General features: G+C 38.8%; 2 protein-coding genes and 1 non-coding gene across 4 annotated transcripts; all 3 read right to left on the minus strand.

Annotated features, from left to right (window-relative positions):
- Positions 1-734: 734 nt before the first annotated feature.
- Positions 735-4,337, minus strand: cxcr1 (chemokine (C-X-C motif) receptor 1). 2 transcript variants are annotated; one of them, XM_042494597.2, is made up of 2 exons: positions 4,194-4,337; positions 735-2,573 (listed from the first exon to the last, which is right to left on the minus strand). In XM_042494597.2, the coding sequence occupies exons 1-2, from the start codon at positions 4,294-4,296 to the stop codon at positions 1,498-1,500; spliced, it is 1,179 nt and encodes a 392-aa protein (XP_042350531.1). In that variant the 5' UTR covers positions 4,297-4,337; the 3' UTR covers positions 735-1,497. The 2 variants fall into 2 exon arrangements, with proteins under 2 accessions (XP_042350531.1, XP_042350532.2); XM_042494598.2 differs by having other exon boundaries at positions 735-2,546; positions 4,194-4,243.
- A 2,270-nt stretch (positions 4,338-6,607) lies between these two features.
- nabp1a (nucleic acid binding protein 1a) lies at positions 6,608-11,403 on the minus strand. Its single transcript, XM_042495155.2, has 6 exons — positions 10,311-11,403; positions 9,981-10,119; positions 9,711-9,782; positions 9,454-9,538; positions 8,230-8,299; positions 6,608-7,664 (listed from the first exon to the last, which is right to left on the minus strand). Exons 1-6 carry the CDS (start codon positions 10,402-10,404, stop codon positions 7,462-7,464), a joined length of 663 nt encoding a protein of 220 aa, XP_042351089.1. The 5' UTR covers positions 10,405-11,403; the 3' UTR covers positions 6,608-7,461.
- A 534-nt stretch (positions 11,404-11,937) lies between these two features.
- Positions 11,938-12,019, minus strand: trnas-cga (transfer RNA serine (anticodon CGA)). The gene has a single exon. It is a non-coding gene; the product is annotated as a tRNA-Ser (tRNA).
- Positions 12,020-12,753: the final 734 nt, after the last annotated feature.

The raw sequence follows: 12,753 nt of genomic DNA on the forward strand, positions 1-12,753 counted from the left end.
TGCTTTTTTATCTTTCCTATGTTATATAATGTCAGCGGTTTTCAAATTTGGAAATTCTTCCTACAAGAAATGTAACAATACCTTTAATATCTATAACACTATTCGTAACAAAGTTTGTGCATTATTTATAATATCCTGACTGAGACACATTATTCTGAAAAAATACTACAGTTGAATTTCTCATTTTCAAATACGGAAATACATTTTCTCATTTGTAGAACATACAAATAAACTGTTGATGTTATTTAAAAGTTCCTCAGTTTAATTTTAACTTCTTTTTTTTTTTTTACAAAAAGCTGTAAGTGAAGAGTGCCAAAGTTCAATCATATGTCCTTTATGTTGTAATGTAACACACAAGCACATTAACTTAGCTGAATGATTAGGTTTTATGGATTAAACCTAAATAAACTGTGGGGAAGACTAATCTAATGTAGTAATAAGCAAAATATTTTTCTTCTGCTCCTTTTTTGAAAGTAGCGATGGCTGTCGGCTGCACTTCCCTCAGACCATTTTGTCAACAAACTACTGTAAAAGGGGGATTTTTTTCTAAACAGAGGCAGAAGAGCTTGCCTCTTTGACCTCCAAGTGATTGCTTTAATGTTGCTGCTGCTGTCATCACAACTTCTGCTATTTCTCGAACAAGCTGCTAAACTACTAGTCTTATCTCGTAGCAGCTGTTCATATCAAATGAAAAGCTTTTCTGAAATATGAGGCGACTCAGACACAGAGCAGACTGATGTTTATATAAAACTTTAATGATGATGCAACTATACAGACAAATTGATTGTCATATGAATGAAAAGAGACACAGAAATGTCAATACATTACTATAAAACATAAATGGAGTTATACAGAACTGTACAGGATAGTTCATGTTGCACTTGATGCAGTGCACCCTGAGTAAAATGCTCTGTCATGAGACAGTGGTTTGTAAAACTGAATAGAAGAAAATCATTTTTGATAATTCACTTTCAAATGCAACTAAATATCTAACCATCTAACTAACCATCTTTACAAAATGACCATTTTTAGCTTTTTCCAGAGCTTTCAGCTACATCTGAAGGTATTTGTTAGGGGAAGTTTGTCTAAATGCTGTGACAGAGCAATATAATGTTGAAATATAGTTAAACTTGAAATTGAAACTTGACAAACACATTTCCAAAGCTTTCCTGTGAACTAGACACGACTGAAGAAATAGAGGGGATTTAAGTTAACAACATCTGGTATGAACAGAAAACCGGCAACAAATTATATATGATGAAAAAACAGACCAAAGCAAAAATATAGAAAAGGCAAAATAATATATATTTTTTTACAAATCTGTTGAAATATTTAAGACAACTTAAAGAAAATTTTGAAAAAAGTCAAATAATTATAAGTTGTGATAAAACGTTTTTTTAAGTATCAAAACTAGTACTTTGCTGTCCAGCAGGTGACATGATGCAGTAAAGAACACAGATGTGATTAATTTCTCAGAATATTTCAAAATGTCTCTTCTCACATGAACGTTGATGTGATTTCTGATGACAGTGACGACCTGCTGGTTCTGGACACAGATGCTCTCTCCAGGAGGCCCATCTTCCTCATAATCTGCAACAAGCTTTTCCTGAACTTCTCTCCGACAAACGCATACAGCACCGGGTTGACACAGCTGTGCAGCAGGCCCAGACTCTGAGTGGCAAACATGGCCTGATCCACTGCCATCCTCGCCGGGCACCGGTACGGCACTATCTTTGCCCTGAAGAACGTGTCTGCCATCACTGCAATGTGGTACGGCATCCAGCAAAGCAGGAAGGCGACTACCACGAACACAATCACTCTCATGGCGCGCTGCCGCTGAAATCCCCCGCGGATGTGAAGGAGGCGCCGGATTGTGACGCCATAACAGGGCAGCATGATGGCCAAGGGGATAAAAAAACCCAAAGTGTGGCGGAGGATTCTGGTGGCCAGCCGCCACACGTCAGCACTGATGGGATCATACTGCTCGGCACATACAATTTGACTCGAGTTTTGAGATTGGAAGGAGGAATTTAAAAGCCCTGGCAGAGACAGAAGCACTCCAACAGCCCAGACAATGGCGCACACTCCCCAGCTGACTCGCTGTCTGTTAGCCCTGCGCGCCTCCATGGCCCGCACAATCACCATGTACCGGTCCATACTAATGCAAGTCAGGAAGAGGATGCTGGAGTAGAAGCTCAGCTCTTGGAGGATGGTGACGATTTTGCACATGGCGTCTCCAAACACCCAACCCATCGTAACAGCCGTGGCCCAGAATGGGAGGGTGATGGCCAACAGGAGGTCGGCGACTGCCAGGTGGAGGAGGTAGAGGTCAGAGGGAGGCAAGGACTGCTTGCTCAGGCCGATCACCAGCCCCACGACAAGGTTTCCAGGAATGGCCAGCAGAAAGATGATGACATAAAACACGCTGACAACGACCGTCACTCCATCTGGGACGGTGAAGGGGTCGCAGGGCTGCGTCTCGGGGTTTACGATGAACTCCGTGTCATTATAAGTAAAGTTGAGTTCATCATAAATTGAGCCAAAGTCTATAATAAAAGCAGATGTGTTTGGATCTGAGGATAGCAACACAAATACAGTTTTAGTAAATACATGTCACTATCATAAACCTAATGAAAATACTAAATGTACTTTTTAACAGATCAGACTGTCCACATGCAACAGGCTGTACATACAAAGTCACCACAGGGGAGACCAGGGTCAGTTGGGACACTTTTCACTCTCTTACATATTTCTCTGGCATAATTTATCTCATTCCAACGCATTCTCACTCCCAACTCGTAACATATCACTGCATTTTTCAGTGGACTTTTGACATCTAAATGTGATGCACTAGGTATCGTGGATGAGTCTGTTGTTGACATTCTGGGATGTTGTGTCTATTTATGCCTGTTACATGCGTTGTGTGTTTCAAAATACACAATTTCTGCTTGTAGCATACAGTCTTTTTCAAAATTAACGTACAACGTCGGTAAAACAGCTGTTGTTTACGTTTATTTCCTTGTGCAACAAACGCACACAGTTAGATTTAGAGAAAACATCATAGTTTGGCTTCATATTCATATGGGAAGCAAACAGCAGCCTCCCAGGCGAAAGTTGAGTGTTGGCTGGACTCGTCCATCAACCCCCTTCCACTCCCCCTAAATGGACTTTCCAGTTCTAGAAGTTTTGTTGTTGTCTGTTTTAAATTGACACCGTCCCGCGGCATTGCATACTGATAGTCATTAAACAACCAATATAAACAATTTAATCATTTAATTTAAACAAGAACCGGAAAGCATAAATATTTAATGGAAGACTTTTTTTTTTTTTAAAGCAAAATTTTAAAAAATAATCCACAGGAATGTCTGATCACTTTTTTCATTGATAATCAATAATAATAATAATAATAATGATGATATGAAAATTATTTTTAATGTCTCAAAATACAGGTCAAAACTTTTACTTTTACAGATGATTGGCACATATAGCAGCAAACCACAGAATCAGTGCGCCAACTAACCTCGCTCACGTGACTCAACTTTGTGACAAAATTGTTAGTCATGTTACCATCAGACTTTTAAATCTTATATCAAATTGTAACTGATTCCTTTGTCTATTAACTAGGAGTAAAACATTTCAACTATATCTCTCTCACACGGTTTTATAATACCATTAGTCCACAGACCACTTAAAAAAAACTTTCTTTAGTCTACCGTAACACTGAAATATTAACCCTCCAGAAAGTTGGTGACTCTCAGATATTTTAACATAAAAGATGAGTGCAGGTCAGGAAAGCAAACATTTTGATGTTACATTTTTGTCTGTGACCTTCAAAAGATCTGAAAATAGCTGTGTGCCAACCAACCCCAGTCTCCCCTACAAGACACAAACTAACATGCTGTTCAAACATATTTCTTACATATTTCTTACTTATAACCTGGGGGAAAAAATAGCATGGAACCATAAAACATATTATTTACTCTTTTGAGAATAAAAATGAGGCAGCCTGAATTTCTCTAAATGTTAAAATAATCTCTGTCAGGGTATTAATTTGCACACGCTCAATTTCTATTATTACTATTTCAGAGAGGAATTACGGGCTTCCCATTGTAGAGCTGCCTGCTTGTTAAATACATGCATTGATCAAATATCAATCAATATAAGAAAGTTATTCTGAGGATGAAATTACTCACCAGACATTGTGGTGTCTTCTTTATGGGAGGCACTGTGTATGTCACAAGGAGACAGGGAACAAACGATGTACTTCTCGACACTCCTCCTATCACCAGTAACCATGTGCCCACTTTCCTGTTTGCCTCACATACACAAAATCTGATTTGCTCAAGAATTCAAAACGAATATATAATTTTACATACATTAAAAGAAACACCACATCTTTAAAACAGAGTAGGAGGCTGTGTTTAAGGTCTTATATTTTATAGGTAACTACACTATTGACATTTTTAATATTAAAAGGTATGTTTATTTAAATCTTTAAAAATGATTTCTTTAAATTGAGTGTAACAAAACATACTATGATATTACAAATGTCTTAATATTTTAAACTTGATCTTTTTCTGTTTTTATTTATTTTAACTTCTCAGCATATTTGTGTTTGTTTATACATCAGTGAGACTTTTTTTTTCAATAGTCATTGTTAGGTTATTTCTTAGCCACGGTGCTTCCCTCTAAACAAACCCATGCCTGAATCATCCCTGTCATGAGATGTGCTGTCACGCTGTCAGCAAAATCGAAAGGGAAACCATTAGTTCATGAAAGACTTATGACTTCAAAACAAATCACTAGATGCATTATCAACATATGTAAAAAATGTGGCACGACAAAATGCTCAATTTTGCCTGATTTTCCAACATTCTCAAAACCTCTGATGTCTCTGTTTAGATTAAGAAATTTATATATAAAGAAAAAAATGTGCATAACACTTCCCTACATTTTTTTTTATATAAGGTAAGTTATTTGTTTTACAGAACATAATCTACACCAGCTGATGAAGGCAGCAAGTTCAAACCTCGATCTGGGCCTCCATCAACATGAAGTGAAATCTAAAATATCACATTATGTGACTACATTTCTGATCAACTGCTGCTGAGAGGAAGTCCCTGGCTCATGACATGCATCTGTGTTGACACATGAGCACCGAGCATGACATTTCCTGCCACACTTCTCATGTGTTTCAACTTCCAGTGTCACAAGTATTGCGTTTTTTTCACAAGTGGGATTACATAAACATGTTTTGAACATGTGGGTCAGAAAAATAATTGGGCCATGAAACTTCAGGACTGGGGTTTTTAGATGAAAAATGTCCCTACGGTCCTTCGTTGCCCTCTCATTAAATGCAGCACAGAAAACAATGACAGGCGGTTTTGTTTCTATTCCATCACACTTGACCGCTTACGTTATTTGAGAAAAAAATAAGTTTCCCTTTTTTTCTCAAAGAACAGAGCTGTTAATTAATCCTTTGAAACCAAAACCAAAAGTGGCTTGAGTTCTTTAAAACCATAGGAAGGCAAAAATTAAGGGAGAAATGTCCCAAAAAATACAAACAAAAACATTTCCTGAAATTTGTAAATTAAACAAAAATAAAATAACTTAAAAAAAGTTTTAGTAATAAGTTATTTAAAAAATTCTGCAACTTAACTTTATGTATGTATGTAAATGTTTATGACTATTATTTTTTTTCCCCCCAGAATTTTTTTTCTTAACCTACTAATTTCTTGCAATTCCTAAATTCCTTCCCAATTTCCCTCTTGAAGAAATTAAAGACCAGTTTTTTAGGATTAAAGATTCAAATACATGTGAAAGGTGTCTGAAAGCAGCAAAAGACAGATGATGTCGCTCGAGTTTTCAAAGGGTCAAACTAAAAACACTGTAAAATGTGTACACATTTACTCTCTCTTGAACAGCATCTCCACAACTCTACAGGTTTGGATGCACTGAACAGGAAGAAAGTGTGTTTAAGATGAAATGGGGCAACATCGACACCCAGAGGCCTTGACATTTAGGTGCTTGGTGCAACAAAGGATATGAAGAAACACGGGGTTTGAATGTTTGCAATGCATTGCTTCAAAATGGAACACTAAACATAAAAGCTTTTGGTTTATAAACATGTGACAAAGGAAGTGAAATAATTTCACCACAGCCTGCATAAAAAGAGAAAACAAGTACACAACCCACTACTGAGATAGAGCACATATTTTGGAGTGCCTTCCAGCAATGTGGTGCATATATACAGCCACTAGATGGTGCCATAAAATTAAAATGTCACATGAATTTAAGGAGGCTTATATAAAATGTGATCAGGATAACAAATCCGTTTGGAACATGTCAGATCTGTAGTGGTCAGTTGAAGGGATTTATAACATTCTTGTGTTGGGGTTTGACAATGCCACAAGTATCAATAGTACCAAACTGTAAATGGTTTGAACAAGGACTAAATCAATAAACACTTTTTACTCAAGGTCCTTGCATATGAACAGTCCCAATTTGTGAGTAAAAGCCATATTACTGATGTTTTATACCTTTTTAAGTGCAACATATCCAACTTGAGACAACTGATTGCCATTAGCAGTAACTTACAGACTACATGTGGCAGCAGAATTACTGTAAAATTTATTTGGTGAACGGTTTTACCAGTATTTAAGTGGTCCCACCTTGATCAAGGTACAATTGATGGCAAAAAAAATGTTTTATGAAAAAAAAACAAAAACAATTTAATGTCAGTCTACCTACCCATCATTAAAAATTCTAAACTAACACCTTTCCTTTCACAAAGTCACTTCGGATACATTTAGAGGGAGAGAGAGAGAGAGAGAGAGAGAGAGAGAGAGAGAGAGAGAGAGACCGACCCTTTGACGAATTTTGTGCATTCAGTCCATGAACTCACTTTCACCAACTTAAGGCCTTTTCCACCAAAGAGCTGAAGTGGATTTCCTGATTTAAATGACAGCCAAGTTTGCCGCGACATAAATTAAGAGCAGAAAGTGCATCAAGTGTTCAAGTAGGGTGTGTAGTTTTGAAAAAAGCATAACAGGGAGGGGGGCTTAGGACAGTGTATGGGGGCAGGAAACACTGGCACACAACTGGCGATTTGCAGTGAGATTTAGAGGACACGGCTGTGGACTGAGAAGGCTAACCACAACTCAACCACCAAGGCTCGACTATATGAGAAGTCCTGCTAGTGCATCAAGTGGTAGATCACAATCACACTGTGCTGCTTACTGAGAGCGCTATTCGTCCTACGCGCGACATACGACACATTTACAGTAACTATGTTAGCCTGTATAAAAATGATGCAAGCAGTCCCTAATTTAGTTCATTTTGAGAGCCAATACAGTCTGTAAAGGGAAAGGGCAGAAATGTAAAAAGAAAAGAAAAAAAAGGGTCAAGGGGAAGTGGGGATGTCCATAGTTTTTCCACTTGATTCCCCCCCAAACCCCAATTTCATCTTTTGGCACGCCGTGGGTCCCTGCCATTGCTAATGGTAACTGAAGACTTTGCAGCTGTTGGGGGTCCTGCAGCGGTAGCCGGAGGCGCTCCGTTGCCAGGCGTCCGCCCGTTGGGTCGCCCAATGCTCCCAAATGCAGGGTCACGGGGGGCACCAGGGGGTGGGTTGTTGTTGGCAAATGGCGGCATGGCACCATTACCTGTGGGGTGAGAAATACAGGTAGTTTTCTCTGAGAAAAAAATCTTGTATCATTAGGTCTTGTGTACAGAAGACATTCCGACATAAAAGTCACTGTTTCTACTGTCATCAGAGAATCCACAAATATTAATAATTCCTAACTAATGAAGGATAAATCCCATTAAGCTGTTTGGGGATTCAGACTCCTGGTGTTGTACATGCTGACTCACTGTCACACAGTCATGGCTCACTGGGACAGCTGAAAAGAACACAGCGAACACCTGTGCTTTTCCTACAATGGCAGGTGAGAATATCTGCTGTGACAAAGGCCTGATGAAGATAAAATAGGTCACTTCACTACTGGTCACATTTTAAGTTCATTGATTCAATTTTGTTGAGTCTATATATGTTATGTACATAATGAGAAAAGCAGACTTGTAGTGCTGGCACGCTACACCAACATTCTTCAGTCATTTTGTACTGACACTGTTGATGAGTACTGTTCTACAGAACATGTACACCCTTGCTGTTTCCTGTTAGTGATGACTGGTAGAGCAGTGATTATTTGCATAAAGAAAGATACTAACCTGGTGGCGCAGGTGTACCTGAATTCTGATTTGGTGGAGAGTTCCCCCTCTGATTCTGGTCTGGTTTACCCTGTAAGTGGAAGAGAATTTCCCTTTTAAAGCGACAGTCTGCAAATTTCATGAAAATTATTTTGTCACTTTTGCTGAAACTGTCACTATATTCTGATGCATGAGACAGATAATCTGTGAAATAAAGCCATGTCCCTCCTGCTTTTCATACTGCTTCTAATGAAACTGATTGTGACTCTAAACCACCAATCACAGCTAGAGTCTGACTACACTTTCAATCCTATCTGTCACTTCTTGTGAAGCTCTGATCAAATAACAAGATTCTGCACTGCATTGCTTATTTCTCACTTCTAATGTTTTCAAAAACATATTTTAGTGTACTGTTAAGCTGTAAAATGAGAATGTTTGCTCCAAGAAGTAGGCAGTGTCTTGTGTTGCCATGACACTTTCTAGCATAGCAGCCAGGTACCAAATTCTCATTTCATAGCTAAACAGTACATTTAAATATGTTTCTGAAAAGATGTGAAGTGAGAAATAAGCAAGACAGTAACAGAATGTTGACTGATATTTGTTCAGCGCTGCCTAGTTTGACCACAGTTCTTGAGCAGTGATTGACAGCTGCTTTAGAGACTCTTAAGCTCTGATTGGTTGTTTTTGTTCTCTACCAGTAATGTTCATTTGTCTTTTAATTCAGTCTTGATCCAACTTAGTATAAATTATTAATATTTTGTGTTAACAGCTTTTATTTTGTTGTTGTATTTTTCTAATGTTTTTTCCTCTAATCTCTTGTTTAATTCTACCTTAATTCTTGTCTTGTAATAACTCAGCATTGTTGTTTAGCTTCTCTTTGTTATATTGCATCTGGGTTTTTTTGCCTCTGCTTTACTTTGATTGTCAAAACACTTTGTAAACTCTTTACAAGTTTTTAAAGGTGTGATTTAAGAAAAATTGTTAATGTTTTCTAAGTTCTACATTAACACCTGTCCACCAAACTGACACAATTCAAGGTCATTAAACAACAATATGTTTAAAGGAGGGACTGGAATGACCAGTAATTGGGCTGACTATCTTTTTCAAAAGAATTTCTAAGCTAAGTGTTGTAACTTTATTTGTGAAGTACTCCTGTCATGGACACCTGAGCAGCAATTGCAAGAGAACTGCAGGGGGCTGACATTCTGTTAGTGACAATTTGGGAGTGGGTGCATGGCTACTTACAGATTTGTTTTGCTGGTTTGTTTGGGCTAGCAGCTCTGGGTTTGGTTCACTGAAGTTGGGCACTTCTGAATACACCATGCAGAACCTGTGAAGACAAAAGCAATGTTTTAAGATTCACAAACTGCATTGAAATTGGAATTGTAGTTTAAAACAATAATGCGTCTGACAATAAGGCTTTAAGATTTAGATTTGTTTTTCCTTCACAAAGTGCCCAGGAACTTTACTAAGGTAAAATACATTTGTGTCCAGTCACTCACTCTCCAATCTTCTGCAGATCCCCTCCTCTTCCAGTGTATAGGGTCAGGCAGCCTTTCCATATGGATGCATAACTAACACAGAAATCTCAAAGTTAAATCTTGTACAAACAAAAGATCATTTAAAAGTCACAGAATACGAAACAGGTACATGGCCACCTGTTAAATTCAAGTATTTGCATGTGCAGTGATCTGTCAGTAACAATATACATTTAAAGTTAACTAAGCAATTCCTTTTCACGTCATCAGTTTCCTGTATGGGAACAAGCCTACCCTCTGGTCAACTTGATGATGTCCCCTGCCTGAATAAGGCTGCCGAGCTCGTCCCAAACTGAGATGGCGATGCTCCCGCTCTTGTCTGCCACCTTGCACGAGCGCACCTCATGACCATCTTTCGTTTTGGTCACTCGTCCTAATAGAATAAAGTATGGATAAGTTAGACAACGGTAGACTTCCTCAAAATACTTCTACACGGAGATACACAAACTAGAGTTTTCAAGTCCCAGGTGACGTTATTTTTTTTTGCTGTCCCCTTAAAACAAATCACACACGAGTTGATGATATGGAGAGAGACGCTTCAGCGTCACGGTCCAACTAACTTACCTATTTCCAACACGATGAAAACGATATTCAGATTTTTCGACCCCGGCTTCACATCCTTTATCAAAAACAGGGCCTCGCCTGCCGCGGTTGCCATTTTAGTCGCGAAAAAACAATTACTGTTCGTTCCCTGTTAGTTAAACTCAGTGGGAGTAACGTAAACGGCTGGCTGTCGTTACTTTGCAATGGGTAGCGACACTGTTAGCTTCAGCTAAGCTAACTAATTAGCCTGTTAGCTAAATGCTAACTTCACACTACTTCAAACACTAACGTTGTCGTCACCGCTGTTAGATGTAAAGACCAGCTTCTAACGTAGTCGACCGTATTCAAGCCAACCACACTTAAACCTGACATTGGATGAATGAGCCGAAACCTGACATTTAACGTTAACTGCCCTCTTCTAAACGGCTAGCAGGGTGGCCAAATTTGCTTACCGACTAGCTCTGCTAAGGAACACCTCGCCAGACGTTGTCTTGTCCCTACTGAATGCTAGTTGCTAGTTAGCTCGCATTCTTTCGATTTCAGGATATGAATCTCCGAACATATATCTGTTCACGGTTATCGCCATCATGGCAGCTTTTCACATAACGGAAAGCTATGGAGCCAAATAGCTCAACAATGTAGCTACACGATTAGAACAAATGTCCAACACATAAATACAACACAAATAGTATTACTGGGCTGAAAAATCCAGAATCCCGAGTGAAAGCTGATGTGTCTATTTTAGCAAAGACCGCTCCACTGGCTGCAAGTTATACCAGAGCTTGAGAAATGTCTGTATTGCTAACTATTTGAAGACAAGTTATCTCCGTAATTTAAACAGCTCCACTCTACGTTAATATTTTCATATCGATCGCATTTCCTTTGTGTGCCTCTTTGCTCGCGCGCAGTCTGGCCAAATTCTTTGTCTTATAAAACCTGTGTGTCTATCTCTCAACTGTGACCCCTGCAAAGTTTAGTTGTTCGAAAAGCCTTATGTTAAATGCCCTACTTATATATGCCTTAACACTAAAGCTCTAAAACACTGTCTAAAATCTGTACAGGCTGTTCACTGCACGCTTTCCCCCTGCTTCAACAATGCTCCAAAAACTACGTCAGAACTGACTGCTGGCCGTATTTATACTACCCGGTCGGTTCCATTATTCTGCTAAGGGCAGGGGTACACGCATAGAAATTTCCTTTTGTGTGCGCTTATACAATCGATTCGACAGTTAGTGACAGTCACTGGGCGTGTATTTGTAAATACAATGCAATCACAAATAAAAGCAGATAATATGCTGACATGTGGACAGAAAGGAACGAAAGTAGTTGGTTTGTACCATGATTTGTACCAAATGAGTTCCATTCACAAACAACGCGAGAAAAAAAGAGAGCACATGTGAGAGTTCAGATGAACTCTGGCGAAAATATGTAACATGAAGCCACACTATCCATTTATTTTATGTCATTGTAATTGTTCCTACACTTATTAAAGATCCTTTTTAGGCCCGCGTGACTTAAAAGTTCGTCGGAGCGCAAATTACGTCCACATGGTAAATAAACAGCAGTTACCTACATGAAAAAGTCGTTACAGAATTATTCATGTTTGACTGTTTCAACTGTGTTCCATGTTCCAAATTAAAAGAAAGTACGTCACGAACAGGATTCGAACCTGTGCGGGGAAACCCCATTGGATTTCGAGTCCAACGCCTTAACCTCTCGGCCACCGTGACGATGTAACATAGTGGTGTCACGACGAATGTTTTTATCAAGAATTTAATTCAATTTGATTCAAATGTGCGTGTTTCTGGCCCGTTAATGGTAGTGGTGCTACTGATAATGGTGATAGATACTGTCGTGGAAGACGTAAGGACTGTTATCTTGACTCCGGACACAAGAGGGAGACAAACACCATCAAAACATCTCGGCTCACTCACACAAGTTGAGGGGAAAAAAACATTGGAGGTAGTTATTATTATTGACACTTTCGAATAGCATTTCTCGATTAGAGAAAGACGGCGTGTACGTTAGCAAAACAACTAAGACACATTCTCGCTGTTTTATTTTGACGTAAAAACAACACAACGTGACACATAAAACGCGGGATACGCTTTGCAGAGCCCGAATGGTGTTCTGGCGGTTTTGACATACTGTTTTGACTCCTATATGGTCCCTATTTTGTACGTGATTACTTGCAAAATACTGAATCTGGAGACAGTTCCGATATTAAAGGGCCAGTTGGATGTACAAAAAAAAAATCGCATTACTGCTGAAAATATTCGAAGATTTTTGTCGCTACCAACTGAGGAGAATAGAAATTCATTTAGGAGGTAGCAGCAACATTCTCAGATCATGTCCTGACTTCTTTTTACAGGGACTATTTCTCCTGTAGAAAGCAGTTCCACCCAAAATCGTTAACAATTTATAGCTACTGAGTATTTGGATAAAGCAACGGTTTACCTTGATT

The sequence above is a fragment of the Plectropomus leopardus genome, chromosome 10 (assembly GCF_026936395.1).
Source record: "Plectropomus leopardus strain MGB_pleo_1.0 chromosome 10, ASM2693639v1, whole genome shotgun sequence".
Classification (NCBI taxonomy): domain Eukaryota; kingdom Metazoa; phylum Chordata; class Actinopteri; order Perciformes; family Serranidae; genus Plectropomus; species Plectropomus leopardus.